Source organism: Xyrauchen texanus, chromosome 19 (genome assembly GCF_025860055.1).
Source record: "Xyrauchen texanus isolate HMW12.3.18 chromosome 19, RBS_HiC_50CHRs, whole genome shotgun sequence".
NCBI classification, from domain to species: Eukaryota; Metazoa; Chordata; class Actinopteri; order Cypriniformes; family Catostomidae; genus Xyrauchen; species Xyrauchen texanus.
This window is the reverse complement of record NC_068294.1, coordinates 26,421,890-26,441,503: the sequence shown is the minus strand read 5'-3', so window position 1 is coordinate 26,441,503 and position 19,614 is coordinate 26,421,890. Positions and strand designations below refer to the sequence as shown.

Sequence of the window (19,614 nt, the reverse complement as noted above, 5' to 3'; positions counted from 1 at the left end):
CGTCATCACCCTAAAAATGTATTGAATAAAATAGAATAATATGGATCAAATGGAGCGCCAAGCGAACGCAGATAGTCCTACATAATACGATCTTTTTTTTGTAATATATAATAGTGGTAGACTATACAAATACATATGCCTATATATATTATATATTAGCTGCTAGACTGCCCCGGAAGGTGCGTGCCTCGCTTTGTGTCCAGCAAGTTTTTTCACCAGTGAAAATGGTTTTGAAAGTCTAAACGTCAACAAACATGGATTGAGGCGGAATATTTCATTAGATAAAAACATGTTGTGAATTTTGGAAATTATTAGGCTACATCTATCCTTTTTCAAAACATGTTGACTTTTGGACTTTACAACACTCTGAATTTATTGGAAATTGGAAACAATCCTATGCAGCCACCACTGGAATCAAAATCCACGAATAAATGAATCTGTTATATTAATAATAAACACCAGGACACAAAATTTTAATTCTAACGAATGTGAAAATGTATTAGTTCATCGACAACCACAGAACTTGCTATTGTAGCTAATTACAGATACAAATTTGATTTTTTATATAATTATTCTCTTTGTAAAATAAAAACAAATCAATACAATAGCTTATAAAAACATCACCAATGTGTATTTCAATGCATAGTAAAAACCTTAGACATGTATGAAACACATAGGCCTAACCCAAAATAGCCAAAGCGGTTAATAAAGAATTCGATAAACTGTGGGAAAACTGATTTGGAAAGCAATATTTGTTTTACTGTGAGCAAAAATATCATGCTGTAAATCTATAATGAAAATAGTATGCTGTAAAACCATTATGAACGAATTCTCCTAAAAGGGGTCTCACTTGAACAAAAAAAGGGGCCCCCTTTTAGGAGAATAATTTTATATAAATAATAAAATTTGTATCTGTAATTAGCTACAATAGCAAGATCTGTGGTTGTCGATGAACTAATACATTTTCACATTCGTTAGAATTAAAATTTCGTGTCCTGGTGTTTATTATTAATATAACAGATTCATTTATTCGTGGATTTTGATTCCAGTGAAAAAACTTGCTGGACACAAAGCGAGGCACGCACCTTCTGGGGCAGTCTAGCAGCTAATATATAATATATATAGGCATATGTATTTGTATAGTCTAGCACTATTACATATTACAAAAAAAAGATCGTATTATGTAGGTCTATCTGCGTTCGCTTGGCGCTCCATTTGATCCATATTATTCTATTTTATTCAATACATTTTTAGGGTGATGACGCCATAAAATATGACGACAGACATTAGAAGCTTCATTCTAAAACCTCAATAGAAGTTTCGAATGTAAATATGACATGACATTTGGTACAGTCTAGTATGAACGGTCAGAATGACCGCTATGGCCATTCTAGTAGTTATAGACTTCCGGTAGTTCTAGTGTTAAATGCAAACAAGTCTATTGCTTGATTAGTGTCCTTTGGAAGATCAAAGCGTGTCTAAGCCATGACAGTATTACAAATGTCATAGACAGTAATGTCTTTGTATTGAAGGCCAAGTTTAAAATATATCTCTATAAATTCATGCGCATCCATGCTCTCAGTATCTTTGAGTAAATGAATGATGGCAATGACGCAATCGGAAAAGAGCTATACACACACCGGAAACTGTAACGCGTGCGCACGCGATAGTTTCTCGTGCGCACGAGAAAGTCTCTTAGATTTTTTTTTTGCACAGGTCACTTCGGGGGCTCCGTAGAGTATCCAAGCTAACGTGGATAAACCCTGGGGGTCCAAAAGTAGCCTATGAGACCTAATTTAAAATCTAGGCTTACAAATCTAATTTAAAACCGTGAAATACACAGCAAACCATAGGTTATTAAAAAATGTAAAACATAGAATAAATTATGATTTTGCAAAATTTCAAGGTAACTAATCAAATAAGCAAATTTGTGACACTGATCTTAACTTGTTTATATGAAAGGTCAGATTGCTTTGCTTCCATTAAAACACACAAAATGCTCTTTCTGTTTGGAACATTCTCAAATCATGCTGGGATAACATGGATCCTAAGAAACTGTGGAATGTATGTAAGCTTTTCACTTACTTTTTAAATTGTTATGCTGATAACATAATTGGCAAGAAATCAGATAGCATTACAAAAAAGCAAAATAGCATTTTTACTAGTGGTCTAAGACTTTTGGCCCACACTGTACAAGCACCCTATAATTTGGATTCCAGTCATACCTCAGGAGTAATGAGCTCATACAGGGCCTGGTTGGTGTACTCTGTGCCCACCCACACCCTCACGTTGGGTTTAAGTAGATAGGTCTGCAGGTATGTGCGCACAGAGCTGTACTCAAACAGCTGCACGCAGTAGGCATGGTAGCACGACACATTCAGATACTCCTTCAACTCATCTGTTATTCGCTCAGTGTGCACAAAGATCCTGGGGAAGGAGAATAGTTAATAACTCTAAACCAACTTCAATGAAGCATTTGGGCACTTTGGGACTCTTAAGTCACAAAAACAAAAATGTGATTGCATTAGATACAAAGTATCAAACCATGGGGTATCTGCAAGTTAATGATGCTAGAGCTTTTTCCAGAACTCACTTAACCTTCTGAGCCATTTTAGCAATTAAAAGTTTCACCAGCTTGTCCCAAAGTGTTCTCCTCAAGATCACATGGGTGTCCTAGGTGCTTAACCACAGGAGTAGTTTATCACATTAACTATGGACCTGTTCCACTAACTTTGACATCCAAAATACTTAAAGGGATAATTCACCCAAAAATGATAATTCTTTTATCATTTTCTCACCCTCATGCCATCCCAGGTGTGTATGACTTTCTTTCTTCTGCAAAACACAAAGATTTTTAGAAGAATATTTAAGCTCTGTAGGTCCATACAAAGAAAGTGAATGGTGGCCAGACCTTTAAAAAAGCTAAAAAAAAAAAAAAATCACATGAAGGCAGTAAAAATGTAATCCATACAACTCCAGTGGTTAAATCCGTGTTTTCAGAAGTGATATGATAGGTGTTGGTGAGAAACAGATCAATATTTAAGTAATTTTTTAGTATAAATTCTAATAAATTACATAAGTGAAAGTACAGATAGTAAAAAAAAAAAAAGGATTGAAATATTGATCTGTATCTCGCCTAAAGTGATTGCATCACTTTAGAAAACATATATTTAAAAAAATGTCCTATGGATTAAGTTTATGCTGCCTTTATGTGATTTTTGGAGCTTCAAAGGTCTTGTCACCATTCACTTGCATTGAAAGTACCAACAGAGCTGAAATATTGTTCTAAAAATCTTTGCTTGTGTTCATCAGAAGAAAGTCATACACATCTGAGATGGAAAGTGAGTAAATGATAACAGAATTGACATTTTTGGTGAACTGTCCCTTTAATTTTGAACAATACATCTATTGATTTATTTGAGACTAAACAATTTTTATAGAAATGTTCTGCTATCTTTTTCTTTTTTTATAAATGCCACTTGGTTTGATATTTTGGTGTTTTGTTATGCAGAGACACGTATACAGCTTTAATGCCTTAAGTGTCTAAAGTATAGAGGAAATTGTGAACTTGCCATATTTCATCCATTGTTAGCAGAGTGTAAGAATAGAAGAATGGATTGAAAGGGATGTCGTTGCCTCGTAGATTAAACAGCCCTGAAAATAGAGGCACATGTTTAAATGTTTTGATCCAAGAATCTCCTCAGGACATTGATAGACAGCCTGCGTGAGGTGACGTTGTTTTGTAATGTGGGACGCTTACATGCTGTCTCATCCAAAGCTGAAAGCAGCACAGCGGTGGGCTTGTATGGATTATCATTTATTTGGGCCCGTATCTGGTCAACCTTCATCTGCCAGGTCCTCTCTGAACAGCCGAACAAACACAAACATGCACACAGTTATCTTCCATGACTTCAGTACCTTAGCAAGGCTCCATTAACTTACATCAGATTAGAATATCCCCTCTGCCTGCTGCCATCATGGTCATTAATATAAGTTATATCTTGTCATTAAAGATTAAATAAGAGCATTATTGCTCTATCTGTCATTATATTATAGTACTCTGTCCTGCTTGCTTGCACTTATCAGTCAAGTGACAGTGATAAGACATGCACACACCGATGATACTCTCAGGTAAGCATGTGGGGTTGTCAGGAGGCAGAGGATGTCGATCTATCCATATTTTATCAACCAGGTTATCAGGGATTGACTTCAGGATCCGGCCCGCTGGAGCCAGGTTGGTGTTGTAGATGCCAAATGTGTCTGCAGCAACAAACAATAGTGACCTAAGTCTTTGAGACTTTTAGATCAATTTATTTCACAGATCTTGCATCTTATGCCATGCTTTTCAAGAAATAATAATAAAAAACCTTACTTAAAGGTGAAGCATGTCATTTCTGTACCACTAGCATCACCAAAAAAGAATGGTAAAAATAATGACTGTTTTCAAAAAACACTAAACCATTTTCCATTGGTTGGACAAACACTAAACACCCACACTAAATCCATGCCATCAGTTCAACCAACGATGCCATGTTAAACTGGTTGGGCTGCTTACACAAACAAAGCAATGTTTTGATAGCGCCACAGAGCCACTCCGTTTACATTTTCAGGGAAATAAACCTATGAATGGCTTACATAAGATTTAATGTACTGTCAGTCGGGCATTATCGTAAAGTCCAGTGTCTGATAATATCTGGCTGATATCCGATAACAACTGGCTGTATATTATTCTGTTTATTACACGCCTATTTACAAAATTAATAAATAATTGCAAATGAAATATTAAATTTAGTTGAAATTATTGGATTTTGTGAAAAGAAAGAGACAAGAGAGTGCAACAAGACATGGAACTAGCATATTGATTTATACTGAATAATTTATATTGCATACTGAATTTAGGTCATTATACAAAAACATTTGACTACTGAATGCTATGAATGACCAAACAGAATAGAGTATTCCATAGCGCTGTACAGTCTACAAAGTTAACTGGGATAGAAGACAGCATCTAAAAAATGACACACTTTACCTTTACAACATTTTATGAAAGATAGTGTTTCATTGGCGGTGCTTGCTTACCTACAGAGAAGAGGAATGGGTCGAAGCCCACCTGATCTCCCTCAGGGATCTCTTTGATTAGCCAGTTGGTTATGCTGTGAATTGAGACTATGATCCAGTAGAGTTAGACCAGAAAATTGTTAAAGAATCTGATAACAGTTAATGTGGATGTCAGTTTAGAAAAAAAAGAACAGAAGAAAATATCATAATTTTTTTTTTTATTTTTTTTTTACATCAATGGAATAACTTTTTTTCAATATTCTTGGAAGACATGTTTCAAGATCTTTGCACTTTCTTGTTTTACTTTATTTTGATTAATATGAACTACATATTTGTCAAAATCACTGATCATCACTGATCCTGAAAAGATCTGCATAAATTCCCATGCTGATTTAGGCTGGTTTATGCTGCTTAGTGCTGGTCTTTCTGGTGGACAGACAGTGCACCAACAAATTGTAGACGGTGAAGCTGGCCAACCAATACAGTTTTTTTGGAGAAGCTGGCTGACAAAGGAAGATTTGCTGGTTAAGCTTATTAAGAAATGGGACAACAGCATACCAGCATCCAAAACACAACATATACTGGATCTCCATAACTGTTTGATCTCATAATTTGCTCCTCACCATCTCGCTTTAGCTCCCAGTTACAGTCCATTTGTCTCTCTGCCTGAATCCAGTAGCGGCTGTCAGTCCACAAAACTGCTTTGCTTTGAGTAATAACTGCTGTGCCTAGAAGAGACAGACTATTGTTAGTTACAATAGATGACAGGAGTGATTCATTTGTAAAGGACCAAAGAAGTGACAAACATAATGTGCATACTGATACAGTTATATTATGGTCAGTTGGCAATGAACCACACCTGCAGAGCCAGTGAAACCAGACATCCAGCTCAACCTCGCATCTCTAGGGGCGATATACTCACTCTGCCAATAAAGTCACAATGAGTTAGTGCGACAAAGGTAATGTCTGAGGATGGAGAAGATTGACAGAAAAGAGATTTTTTTTGTACCAGATGAGCATCTGTCGCAGGTATGATGTAGGCAGAGATACTCAACAGACTCATGGCTGTCCTGAGATCACAAAGCCTTAGTGTTGTGTTTACAGCTGTTGGTGGCAGATACTGCAAAAATAGACATTAACCATTTAATTTAACCACTACTGAACACTAAATGTAAATAGGAAAAGTAAAAAGGAATTTTCAATTATATTCAACATATTCAGTGAATACTTTAACCCATTCACATCAGTCAAAAGATTGGACACACCTAATCGTTCTTTTTTAATAATTTTTTCATTATCAATTATGCAGTGACCAAAATGTTAAACATATTCAAAACTATTTTTCAGTTTAGCTTCTATAAAGCAGCCCTTTTTGCCTAGATTTAAGCTCTGCACACTCCGCATGAATTCTATTAACCAACTTCATGAGGTGCCACCTGAGATGCTTTGTATACTTGTAAACAAAACTAATTTTAAACATTGAATTATACGCCTTTAGATTAAAATGTTTTTAAGATCATGAGAAACACTTATTTAGTGAAGTTTATCCAAACTTTTGACTGGTAGTTCATAGAGATTCTCTAGGAGATTATGGACTCCTTCAGGATACACATTTTACTCAAACTGAAGTTTACTTCATTTAATTAGTCAAGATAAAAAATATATTTACAAGCAAGGGAAAACTATTATTAAATGTGTTCTCTGTGCAGCAGAATAAGAAAGAATATCCACAGGGAAAACACACACTACACTGGAATCAGATTTTGATGTATGCATGCATGACCTAAAAACTGTGCTCTTATCAGAGGAGAGAATCTCTTCGTTAAGAGGCCTGATTATTTTCTTTGTGTTCTGTTTCCTGACTGCTAAAGATGGAACCTAGCAGTGCGCTGGCTCAAGAAACAAAGACAGAGAGAAAGAACATACAGTAGTGAGAATACATTGGGATAAGAGTACCGGAGGAATTGCAGAACAGTTCCTCTCGCTGCCCGGCCCTTCTTCAGCCCGAACTGCATGTCTGCTGCCTGCAGTGAAATGTGAGAAGAAACACACAAATGACAAAACTGTAACTGTTCTCATTCACTATCAGCACATTTGGATATCAAATGTGAACACTCTTGGCTAAATAATACTCTCACTCAAGCCAAGATGACTGCTGTCATATGTCAATGGGATTGAAACTTTCCAAGTGGAACTACACTAACAGCTGCATAATAACAAACATGCATAACATTATACAAAAAAAATACATGAACAAGCCAAATACAGTTCACACAGTGTATATAATCATACTCTGAATAAATGAACATTTTTAAACATGGTCTTTTAAATAATCGTCAGTACACAGTTGTTTTATTATAAACATCCTTAAAAAAGCATACATTTACTATGTTTAAATTGAGGAAATTTAGGTTATGTCAGTTTTAATATCTTAAGCTATTGTGCTTCTCAAGTAAAGTTATCTTGTTTTAAGGATGTTTAGAGACTGTATTTGTACTGGACAACAAGACAAAATAATTATTAAGAAAATTATTTTCGCATTACATATTAAATGAATAGCAAAACAGCAAACAAATTACATTTTGCTGCTGAATTCATCTTCAGGCTAATGGCATGCAAATATATTTCCTTGAATAAACCAACATGCATGACACAACAGATGGTGAATTAAAACTGCCTTAATGAAAGCCTTCCTCAGACAGTGCATGACACTCTCATTCACTTTCATAGTTACACCATCAAGATAACATTGCCATCACACAGATAAAGACCTATATATACAGTATATATATATATATATATACATATATATGTATATATATATATATATATATATATATATATATATATATATATATATATATATGTTTTACCTCTAAGAACCACAAGACACACAGCCAGTCTCCAGCCTAAGAAGCTCATTTTAGACCATCTGCTCCAAGCACATCCACACACTGAGTGTGACAGCGGGGTACGGGTGTCTCTGTTTTGTATGTGTGTGTATATGAGGGTGTGTATACCCTATCTAAAATTACATGCATTATCTTGACTCAGAAGAGTGCTGAGCAGAATCATGTTCAAAAAAAGAGGGGGAGGAACTTTAGCTGCGACTCTTTACTTCAATCTTTACTCCTGCAATAAAATCATGGTGTCTCTCTCTCTCCCCCGTCTTTTTCTATGTGCTTGTTTGAATTTACAGTGCACTTACCCAGGCATGGCAAAGCAACTGCAGGTCACACAGTAAATTATAGCCAACGTCTCCTGTAATATTATATAGACTGAACTCTGCAACACTGCCCTCTTCTGCTAACTCATTCTGAGCTCACAAAATGAGGCTCACTCCACCTTCCAATGCTGGACTAGGTTCTGCAATGAGATCAGGAAGTTTTTCAAGAATATCCAAAGGCCCTTGTATACATGTACCACACACTATTGTGTACTCACTTAAAGAGAAAGTTCACCCCAAAAATGATATCATCCTTTACTCACTCTCATGTAATTTCAAACATGTTTGACTTTCTTCTGTGGAACACAAAAGGAGATGTTAGGCAGAATGCTGGACACATCTGAACCCTTAAAATGATAGTTCACCCAAAAATGAAAATTCTCTCATCATTTACTCACCCTCAAGAGGTTAAATCCATGACTTCAGAAGCAATAGGTGTGGCTGAGAAATAGATCAATATTAAGTCTTTTTTTTTTTTTTACCATGAATCTCCACTTTAACTTTTACATTCTTCTTCTTTTGTTTTTTGTCAATTCACATTTTTATCGTATGGTTTTATAAGATTTGTAATATAGTGCACATGGTACTTTAATACTTTAATAGGGCTTTATTTGTCATTCTTGGAGCTTGACAGCATCTATCACCATTCACTTTCATTGTATATAAAAGAGCAGAGTGGACGTTCTGCTTAACATCTCCTGTTGTGTTACAAGGAAGAAATAAAGTCATATGGTTTTGCGCTGACATGAGCACAAGTAAATAATATCAGGTCTAATGTGTGCTCTCAGGCCCATTGTGACCCTAAGTCATCCCTTTTTGATTTTACACACCCAACGGTGAAGAAAATATCTTTGTTTTCATCTCTAATATGATATGCAGAACTCAGATGAATGAAATGATACTCCATTCCACTTGATGATCAAAAGGCAATGAATGTCTAGACAGAGATGATTACTGTGCCACAGTCAGACCCACTTCTACTGAACAGCTGAGATGCACGCCTGGCTGTTCCTCTGCCACCAGACTCATTACTGCATAGCAACAGTGTCATGTGCAGAATAGGAGAAATGCCTCATTGCTGAGATAAAGTAGTCTTAAGTTAATTCTGTATCATACTACTAATCCAAAATCTGTACATTACTTTCTACATAATGTTCCTCCACATGATGAATAAAGGAATAGCTCATCAAAAATGAAAATGGTCATTATTTACTAACCATGTCCAAACACAAAAGTAGATAATTTTGAAGACTCGTTTTGCAGTTCTTTTCATACAACAAAAGTTTGTGGTCCAGGGGCTGTCAAGCTCCAAAAAAGTACAAAAAGCATACTCTATAAAAGTATCATAAAAGTAGTCAATACATCATCTGAAGCAATATGATAGATTTGTGTGAGGAACAGACAGAAATATAAAGGCATTCTTAACCCAAATATAAATTTATCTCATCATTTACTCACCTGTATGTTGTTTCAAACCTGTATGACTTTCTTTCTTCTGTAAAACACAAATCAAATGTTAAACAGAATGTTTACCTTAGTCACCATCAGGGGCGTAGATTCAGGGGGGATGTGTGGAGGTAACCCCCCCCCGCCCGCAATAATCAAAACAAGCAAGTACAACCCCCTCCAATATTTATACAATGATCAGTGGAAACATGCAAATTCTTCACACTGCATCCTCACCAATGTTCAAGACAAATCTATGCCCTTGGTCACCACAATTCACTGTACTTCCAGCTTTTTGTTTTCTCCATACAAAGAAAGTAATTGGTCCACAGAAAAAATAAGAGCATACTAGTTTGAAATTACAGGTGGGTGATTAAACAGTAACACTTTTCACTTTTGGGGAAACTATTCTTTTAAGACAGAGAATCACAAAGAGGCAGGAGCTGATTGAGTGAGCTTGATTGACACCAACATAGAAACAAATGACACTTCCACATTTTGTAACCAAAAACAAAAAAGTAGTTACAAATTAACACCAAGAGTGAATAAATTCACATAATATGAAAGACTGAACACTATTGAGCTAAATCAACATACTTACGTGTTACTCATGTACCAGCAGGGGGCAGATTTGTTACATGAATTTTTCACAGTTTTGGTAACCCAAACTTGAAATTGTGATTTAGAGGCAAATATCGTTTGCCAATGTTATTTAAAATGATATCAAACCATAATTCCTGTTTTAGAATGCAATACAACTGGGAATGTAGCTAAGATGAAAGTGCTTGGTGCCTTTAATGCCAAGGTCATGGGTTCAATTCCCACGATTCCGCCAAGTTGCATAAATATAAATCTAAAATTAATCCAAGCAGTAAAAGTTAAGAAAAAACAGAGGAACTGTACAATAGAAAAGATGTAGGGCCAATGGAAGCAAATATACTTACAAAGCGCTTTCATTACAGCTACAAAATATTTTCTGTTGGTTTTATTTGCCTGGTTGGCAATTTAAAAATGCTGCTAAGTTGTACATGGATGTAATCATATTTAATGGCACATACTTTGTGCATTTTAAAAGCAATTGTACCCATATTTATTAATTGTAGACACATAGAAAAACTCATTAATGTCCTATGTACATTAAGTATGCAGATTTGCCAGTGAACCCTCTGCTGGAACCAGTGGCTGTCTTCATTATTTGCTCAAATGAGCACAGTGCTCAAAGTTATAGATAGATATTAATAAATGGTAGCCCTGGCAACCATTCCCTGGTAATGTGGAGCAGCAATGGGAGCCACAAGCAATACCTGCACTGACACAGAGCAGCAGAGTCCAGCACAGACTCTCACTCTCATACATGGAGCACTGATCTTAGATCTGAGTCATACACAGCATTTCCATTGAATGCACAGTAATAGGTGACTCAGGTAATACAGTTTAGCAATACACCTGGTATATGATGTATAAAACAGGCTGTGGGGCTAGTTTTAGATGAAATGGTCCTCTTGCCTCACAAATAAAGGATATATTGTATAATCAGAAATTAACATGGGCAGGGAGGCCTGGGTAGCTCAGCAAGTAAAGACACTAATTATCAAACCTGGAGTTGCAAATTCAAATCCAGGGTGTGCTGAGTGACTCTAGTCAGGCTTCCTAAGCAACAAATTGGCCTGGTTGCTAGGGTGGGTAGAGTCACATTGGGTTAACATCCTCGTGGTCGCTATAATGTGGTTCACGCTCTCGGTGGTGCGTGTGGTTAGTTGGGCATGGATGCCACAGAGAATAGCGTGAAGCCTCCACACACACTACGTTTCTGCGGTAACACGCTCAACAAGCCATGTGATAAGATGCATGGATTTACAGTCTCAGACACGGAGGCAACTGAGATTTGTCCGCCGCCACCCAGATTGAGGCGATTCACTACGCCACCACAAAGACCTAGAGCACATTGGGAATTGGGCATTCCAAATTGGGGAGAATAAATTTACATGGGCTCAGGGCAATAATTACACTAAATGTGCCCAAGATATTGAATTTTCTTTAGAAAACTTTGGCCTATAGTGATTAAAAAAAATAAAAAACTCTAGGCCTATCTAGTAATGGGTCTAGGGCCAATGCAGACTTCATAACAACTTGTAGCTCAAATATCTGAATTAACTCTCTTGATGAAGTGTTTTTTTGTTAAATCTGTCTGAAAACACTCCTAATAATCCCAAAACCTGAAACAGACATAAAAATCTACAATTTCGGGTAGGCAGTAGATTTACATAATGTAATATAAGGACCATTCATTCAATACGTATTCTAGCAGAGTGACCATAATTCAATTAAATTATTTAATAAAAAAAGTAAGTATATGCAATAAATGGGCTGTGTGCTTTTTGATTGTTACAAAAATATGCCCCCGTAAAGGTAAAAATGCCACTGCCAGGGGGCAAATATTGCCCCTTCATAATAATAAAAAAAAACTACCATATTAATTTTAGAAACAAATTTTGGGCAAAATTAGTGCCCCCAGTGGCCAAAGCTGGAAGTTTTGTTGAACATATGGGCACACGTGAGCACCAGTTTCCACATGTATGTATAGCTGCAGACTGGAGATCTACAAATGAGTATGGAATCTCCAAAATATTGTGGGGTTACTCCAAAAGTTTCCGGGTAACTCCAAAAGGGGGTTGCACCAACTCCAAAAGAGGATTCACTTCCACTCAAGGTTAAGGCTAGGGAAAGGATAAGGTTAGGGGCTCCCTATATCTTTAATGGCGATTTGAAGCTCATGCCCCTTTTTGAGCAATGCCTGCAGCTATACACTTCTTAGTTTCCAGGTGAAATATCTGCAGAGTGGCACCAAAAGCGAGTTGTATTTTAATGTAATGCAGTCAATGTGAATGCATATTGTAAATGTAAATGTACTTACTCTACACCCTAATCCAAACCCTCAACCCTAAACTCTAAACTTCCTCTTATTTATGAATGTAACACACTATAAGAAAGTGTTTCATTGCTGTTCAAATGCACTTTGGATCGCATAATTTATGTGTATAATTTTTTCCATCCCTGGTTGATTCCTCCCTAGCCCTTTTGGGTCTGCAGTTCAGCGGAGGAGCTCGCCGACCCAAGCCACTACGGGTACTCAATCTACCCTGTACTGGAATAGGTGCTCCACAGTTTAATGCTGCGTTCACACCGGACGCGAATAGCGCGTCAGGCGCGAGTGATTTCAATGTTAAGTCAATGCAAAGACGCGTTACGCGCGTAAAAAATTCCTGCGGCGCGAATGAGGCGTAGAGCGCGGCGCGGTAGACGCGAATACGCCTCATTCGCGCGTCAAGTTCGCGCGAATGGCGCGAATTGAGCGTCTGGCCAATTCGCGCCACGTTAACCAATCAGGAGCCTAGCTGCCTGCTGTCACTCAGGAGGTAAAGTGACGTAAACTTTCATTATTATTGTAATGTAAAGACAACCAACATTAGTGTCTGGACAGTGTTGAATAAGGAAAAAAACACAGGAGAGGTTAATTACTTTTGGAGGCTGGCTCCATTTATCATCAAAACAAAAATAAATAAATAATTTAACCTGATATACTACCATGGAAAACCTGACATTTTAAAAAAGTCTCAACTTAATAAATGTGCATGTTGTGGACCTGACATCCTGGAACTCGGGCTGACAACCTGGGAAAAAAAATACAAAATATAATAATAATGGACTATTTTTAGATAGTTTAGCTCTTTATATGTTTGTGGGTGGCTCTTAAAAGAGCCGTTGTGGGGAAGTCATGAGGAGGACTTCAAACGCTACTCTGTCGGCTGCCATGGTACTGCTCCCTCCGCCGAGAAGTGTGCCATGAAGACATCCCTCACCCGGAGTGCCTCTCTGGAGGAGTTGTTGGCCGCAACCCGACCCAGACCTGGCAGTGGCTCCTCTCTAGCATGTCCCGTGCCCCTCGCTGGTGGACCCAAGTACGGCGACGACGACCCATACGCTGCTGTTCTGCTCTCCAGAGCAAATAAAGAGCGCTGACTCTCTCCACGAATGCTCGATCAACATCAGCCATCTTGTAAAAAGATGGCCGTCATCGGATTTCGCCTCCGACGCGCGCCACGCGCGTAAATTTCGCTTCAAACTTTAGTTTTTTATGCGCGTCAATTTCGCTCTTGACGCGCGAATGGATTCAAAGTGGTCAAGCGTATAACTAGACGCGGTAGGCGCGAATTTGACGCGCTATTCGCGTCCGGTGTGAACGTAGCATTAGGCCTCCTGTTCGGACTCCCCCTGTGTGTAATTCCGTGGTACTGTCCCCTCACGAGCGGACTCCCGTGTCTCCCTTAGGCAGTTCCAGCTGCCTCAGTCGCCGTGCTGTAGCTTCCCCCCTCCACGAGGCTGGATCTACCACCGCGCCAAATTTCCCACATAGGACCTAAGCGGCCATGTGATGTATTCGCCACTCTTTGCCTCCCCTGCAGGGTAGGTGTGGTCTCTGCAGGGTCTTCTCCCCCTGAAAGAATAGGAAACGGGGTAAGACCCCCTTCCCTTAATGCATGTAAGGGCCCCGGCCGTAGTTGCTCTATGAAAGAAACATAGAGAGAAAAGAGGCCCAGCCAGGCTTGGCCCGTTCCCAGGTTGGCAAGCATCATCTTGTTCCTCTCACTAGGGTAACCAGAAGGATTCTGATGACTTTAATGGGGCATTGGGGAAGGGTACATGCAGCCTGATACAGCTGGTCACCTTTGCACGGAAGAATACCTGCCCGCTCCTGTATCAGCAGTTCATGTACACGGCTCAGCGCATGGCATGATTAAAGTGGGACCTCTAGTGTCGCTTCTCCGACACAACGTGGAGGGTGCGACAGAAGGGGAACGTCTAGGTTACGTATGTAACCTCCGTTCCCCGATGGAGGGAATGAGACATTGTGTCTTCCCCGCCACGTGGCTGAGCCGAGCCACTGTTGTGGCCGGACCATTTCCGGCTTCTCAGAAATATCCTGAATGAACTCCCGTATTCGCCACGCTTAAATGCCCGTATGTCCGGGGGCGGGATATACAAATACCGTCTGCCAACTTCTCATTGGCCTTTTTTCATAGAACAGAGGTACATATCGGCGCTCAAGAGAGACCCCTAGTGTCGCTTCTCCGACACAACGTCTCGTTCCCTCCATTATCTGGAAGCGTGTTGGATTAAGTTTAGAACTTGTTTTTTTGTTGTCCATGAGAAAAACACACCGCATCTGTCAAACGCAGAAATGCTTCTGTCAGCATGTGCTCCAGAAGTCAAGCACGTGATCCGCAAAGCATAAGACATTTACACTTAAAGCAGATTTTTACATAGAATTAGGAACTGATATATTGCATCACTGACATAAAAATGTATACTTATAAACTGAGGTCATAAGAGCCCATAGTTACAGGATCACCCAAGCCCACATTATCATAATCTTAATGTGCTGCAATTTTAATCTTGAAATATCTGCTTGTCTTGGTGTAAAACGAAAGCACTGCATGACAAATCTGCTCCTTTTCATGGTGTGGAGCGAAGAAAGTGTTTATTTGGCATGCTTGCTGCTGCTGCAGTGGTGGACTCGACTCCAGAAACTAGGACTGGGATTAAATTCCAACAAGAATCAACTCCTCGATTCTAAGGCGTTGGGAGTCGAGAATCGACTCGGAACATTGGAATCGACTCCAAGGCCTGAGTTGATTCCTTACGGGGAAACCGGTTGATATTTTTGGACTGTTTATTTCCTCGACCACTGAACTACTACACATTTCAGAAGCCTAACAGCACTAATACAATTTACAAAAGTCTAATGAAATGACTGCATCTTGAGTCTTCTGTAGTCCGTCAGCATCTGTAAATCCACTCTGTTTGTTTATCTCTATGAAGCAATCACACAAGCGCTTCAACACATCTGCTTTCCAGTGTGGTCTGCCAGTATTTCACTTCGAAGTAAACTTATAATCAATTAACATGCCAAATTTGTGACAGTAAATTGGCATACAATAACAACTTCCCCGATATTACAACACAAGTGTGCAACACGGAGATGACAGAGTTTAGTTTTAAATACACGTTATAAAATATACAAAATGTAGTAGACAATTACTGTACATTATAATTTAAACCTCTTTCTAAACAAGAACTTGGTAAAGATTGATAACAGACAATTTCAATGTAATGGTGCTTTTAAATGATTTGTGGTAGTTCTTCAAAATGCAGGCACATCTACTCAAACTTCTTTCATATTTATCTCATGGTATTGAAGCATCATGCTTTGGTATGTGTATATAGGCTCTGATTAAATTTTTTAATGGACCAATTCATTGTAAATTTTGTTCATACTATTATATATAGTGCAAAGAACACTTTGTAGTGAGCTATTTATAATGAGATTTAACTTTACCGCCCGTTTTTATTTTTGGAATTGAAAAAATTTGTCTGGAATCGACTCTTGGGAATGATTCCATTGATTCCAAAACCAGGAATCAGAATCGATCCCAAATTTCTGAAATCGAACAGCCCTACCAGTGACAGAGCGCAGCTGTAACGTTCCACTGTCTTAAAAGTCCCTTTCAAAAATCTCTCAATAAATTAGGCATTAATTTACACTTATTAAATTAAAATCAGTAAATATACTCATATATTATTTCCCCAAAAAGGTTACTCAAGTAAATGTAACGAAGTAAATGTAGTGTATTACTATCCACCTCTGCCATACACCCAATAACACTTCCCACTTTGGTCACTGGGGGCATTTGTTTTTATATTGGTAAGCACACAGCTAAAAACAAGTCTGAACTGTTTCCTATTTCACTGCAAGGTCCGTCTGAATCTTGTTGACTGATCTTAATGTTGTTTTGCGTGACCTGCTTACTATAATGCTTGTTCAGTCAATTATTATCTTTGATGTGACTGCATTAGATACTGGCAATGCCTGGAGGAGGTCCTGTATGTAAATTATAGATGTCAGCACTCCAATTGAAAAATTTGCTGTATGGTGTCAAATGGAGAAAGGAGAGAAAGAGAAAGGAAGAAAAAGAGAGACAGAGGGAAAGAACCCTCAATAAATTTCAAAGTGAGAAGTGTGGAGAGGAAATCCTTGAAGAGTGGTGCATTCTGTATAAAACCTCAGAAAGTTGAGTGCTGGGTCAAGTTATGCAGTGTATACCTCAACTTCAGTCTCGGCAGGGTCTCTGAGTGGAGGAAACAAAATCTACTCCAATATAGAAGCCATTCTGTCAACATCAACATTTTCAGGTTCCAAAGTCACAGACTATGAATGCAATTTCCCTTTAGATATGATCGATTACTCTGAGTTTTTGGCATCAACAAGCAGAAATGTACTTTTTAAATGGCAATTGCAGCAAACTTTTCTAAATGTGAAAGATTAAAGCAGGTGACATTTTTGTAAAGTTTGGAGTGTGTTTGAAGTTATCTTTTAAATATTTGAGTGTGGTAATACTATGCAATTCAGCCCTGATTGCACTTTACTGCCCCTGAGAAAAAAACATTTAGTTTTACTTTTTGGTAACACTTTACATGAATGTTCCCGTTGTTAAGGGTTTATAAAGGGGTTTATTAAAGACATATTTACAAATGCCTTATAAATCATTGACATGCAGCTACAACAACATAAATAAAAAAATAAAAAACATGACTGTCATACAATACTTGCCACTTTTATAATACTTATTTAAAATTAATAACCTATGAAAATATAGCTTTATGTGATGTGGACTCATATGAAGAATTTACAAAGGAGATGCCAACATTAGAAACATATGTATATAAAGTTCTGTATGTTTTACTGGTCATCAGGTTTTATTAATGTATGTCGTGAATGAGCAAGTATACCTTAAAATTCTTTTTCCAGAGAACTTTGGTAAGTTGGGAAACCCCTCTGAGTAGCACCATTCTTTTGACATCAACATGAAATGGAAAGTGACAATGCAAGTGAGCCAAGACTTTACGGTTATTAATATAAAAAACTAAATAACAATCCATCCTTTTAATCTCACTATAACAATCCGGTTTTGCTGCATCGTGACATAAATCATGAATTAGGCATTTTATGTTTTTGGAAAAAGTGTATTTATTAAGGATTTATAACATTAAAATGCTCACTATTTGGCAATTATTGCTTGAAAGTCACCTTTTTTATTCATGTTGTTATACCCCTGTAACAATGATTTATAATGCATTTGTAAATTACTTAATAGTCATTAACGAACCCCTTTATGAAACTTGAATAAAGAGATCATTAATGTAAAGTGTTACCCATATATTTTATGCATACAGCAGCTGAAAACATCCAATGGCAAAAATTTTTGGGGGAATAAAAATGTCATCACTGCGACCGAAATTCACTCCATATATTTTTGTAATGTACATTCTAATATGCAATATAACATTTTCACAGCTATAAAAGGGAAGGGATTAAACCATTATGCATGGGCTGCGACACACTCAGTCCAGATTGCACTGAAAGAAGCCAGCAACTTAAAGACAACACATGTAATAGTATGTCTGAGCACACCATACAACAGAATAATTTCATTTTCATGTCATGCAACCCATATACACGATTACACACATATTAAAATCAGTTAAGCAAAACCTACATTTATTCTGTCATGAAATACATCCATTAATCTACCTGATATTCCTGGGAGTCCATTGGCCAAATATATTAGATAACCTGAGTGTCTAGATGTGAGAATTTGAAGTGGATATCTGGCATTGTACATGATGGGAGAGAGAGATGGGGGTGGGGTGGGTATGGAGAAGGTTCCAGCAGGCCATGGGAGCTGTCAGATGCCAGTCAGAGTGACTGATGATCGGAGTTGGTGTTCGATGCCGACGCTGGTCCCTGATCTGTGTAATCAGAACCTGAGAAATGGCGGGATTATGTGGGTCAGACAGGGTCAGGAGAGATGGATGCTGAACTTCCCTTTAGGCTGTGCTTAGACACTCAGAGGCGGAGGAGTTTTACATAATCAGCGGGTGGTCTCCGGGGCGCAGGAGTAGAGCTGTACTAACACACATACACAGTCTCACACTCCACACATCCTCAAACGCACCCCATGCTGCTTGCACCAGAGGAAGAGTAGTGCACCACTGAGTAGAGCTCTACTCCTCAGAATTAATGAAGGAATGTGAAATTGTTCTAGTTTTGAATAACAGAGAGTGCTGCGCTTGGTGCTACACAAAAGGAGGAGGACATTGTGTTTGTGTTCTGTTCAAACAAATGAAGATCACTATCTTTGGTGATTTTAGGGTTTATGTGTATTTTTATATACTTTCAAGTGGGAGTGCAATTTATTATTTTACTGTGATTGGCCCATCACATTAAATCACAGATGCCCTAATAAAACTTCTCTCACTTATAAATATTTATGTGAGAACGAGGGTGAGGGGTGCTCAAAACAAAGTCCAGTCAAGGGTCTTTTGCTGAGGGAGAGGTGAAAGTGAAGTTTCTATTAAAGTCCGCTCTGTTAAATATTTATGGGTCAAGAGTCGCTTTGGGTGATGCCAGAGAGCACAATGACGGACTGACTCTGAATAAACTTACAGGCTACCCGAAAGACTGCCACAAGCACTCTGTTCCTCGCACAATAAAACAAGCATGAAGAAAACAAAGAACCACAAAACCTTTGTTATGCTGAAGCTCAGATTTTCCCTCAGAATGTCCTCACGATATACCAACAGAATCAAAAGCAGCTGGACGATCATATCATTACAGTATGTGATGTGAAAGCGGAAGGGAGGAAAAAGCAGACACTGTTCTCTACGCTGATGAACAGAAATAGCTGGTTGACCAAAGAATGAGAAAAACTCTCATCTCTTTATTGCAGTCATATATCCGCCTGGTATGAGATTCATCTGATTTC

At 38.1% G+C, this 19,614-nt stretch overlaps 1 protein-coding gene across 2 annotated transcripts in view; it reads right to left on the bottom strand.

Annotated features, from left to right (window-relative positions):
• The window catches only part of xpnpep2 (X-prolyl aminopeptidase (aminopeptidase P) 2, membrane-bound), a 45,897-nt gene that overhangs the window by 7,330 nt on the left and 18,953 nt on the right, over window positions 1-19,614 (bottom strand). The window contains exons 1-13 of one of the 2 annotated variants that reach the window (XM_052150034.1): window positions 9,743-9,781; window positions 8,683-8,725; window positions 8,503-8,580; window positions 8,267-8,424; window positions 7,015-7,082; window positions 6,068-6,178; window positions 5,918-5,981; window positions 5,682-5,786; window positions 5,080-5,166; window positions 4,117-4,260; window positions 3,761-3,862; window positions 3,573-3,654; window positions 2,226-2,427 (exon numbers count right to left, since the gene is read on the bottom strand). In XM_052150034.1, the coding sequence (XP_052005994.1) occupies window positions 2,226-2,427; window positions 3,573-3,654; window positions 3,761-3,862; window positions 4,117-4,260; window positions 5,080-5,166; window positions 5,682-5,786; window positions 5,918-5,981; window positions 6,068-6,121 (840 nt within the window). In that variant the 5' untranslated portion in view covers window positions 6,122-6,178; window positions 7,015-7,082; window positions 8,267-8,424; ... (1 more) ...; window positions 8,683-8,725; window positions 9,743-9,781. Of the gene's footprint in view, window positions 1-2,225; window positions 2,428-3,572; window positions 3,655-3,760; window positions 3,863-4,116; window positions 4,261-5,079; window positions 5,167-5,681; window positions 5,787-5,917; window positions 5,982-6,067; window positions 6,179-7,014; window positions 7,083-8,266; window positions 8,425-8,502; window positions 8,581-8,682; window positions 8,726-9,742; window positions 9,782-19,614 lie in introns of those variants that run through there. The other variant, XM_052150033.1, reaches the window with a different exon arrangement.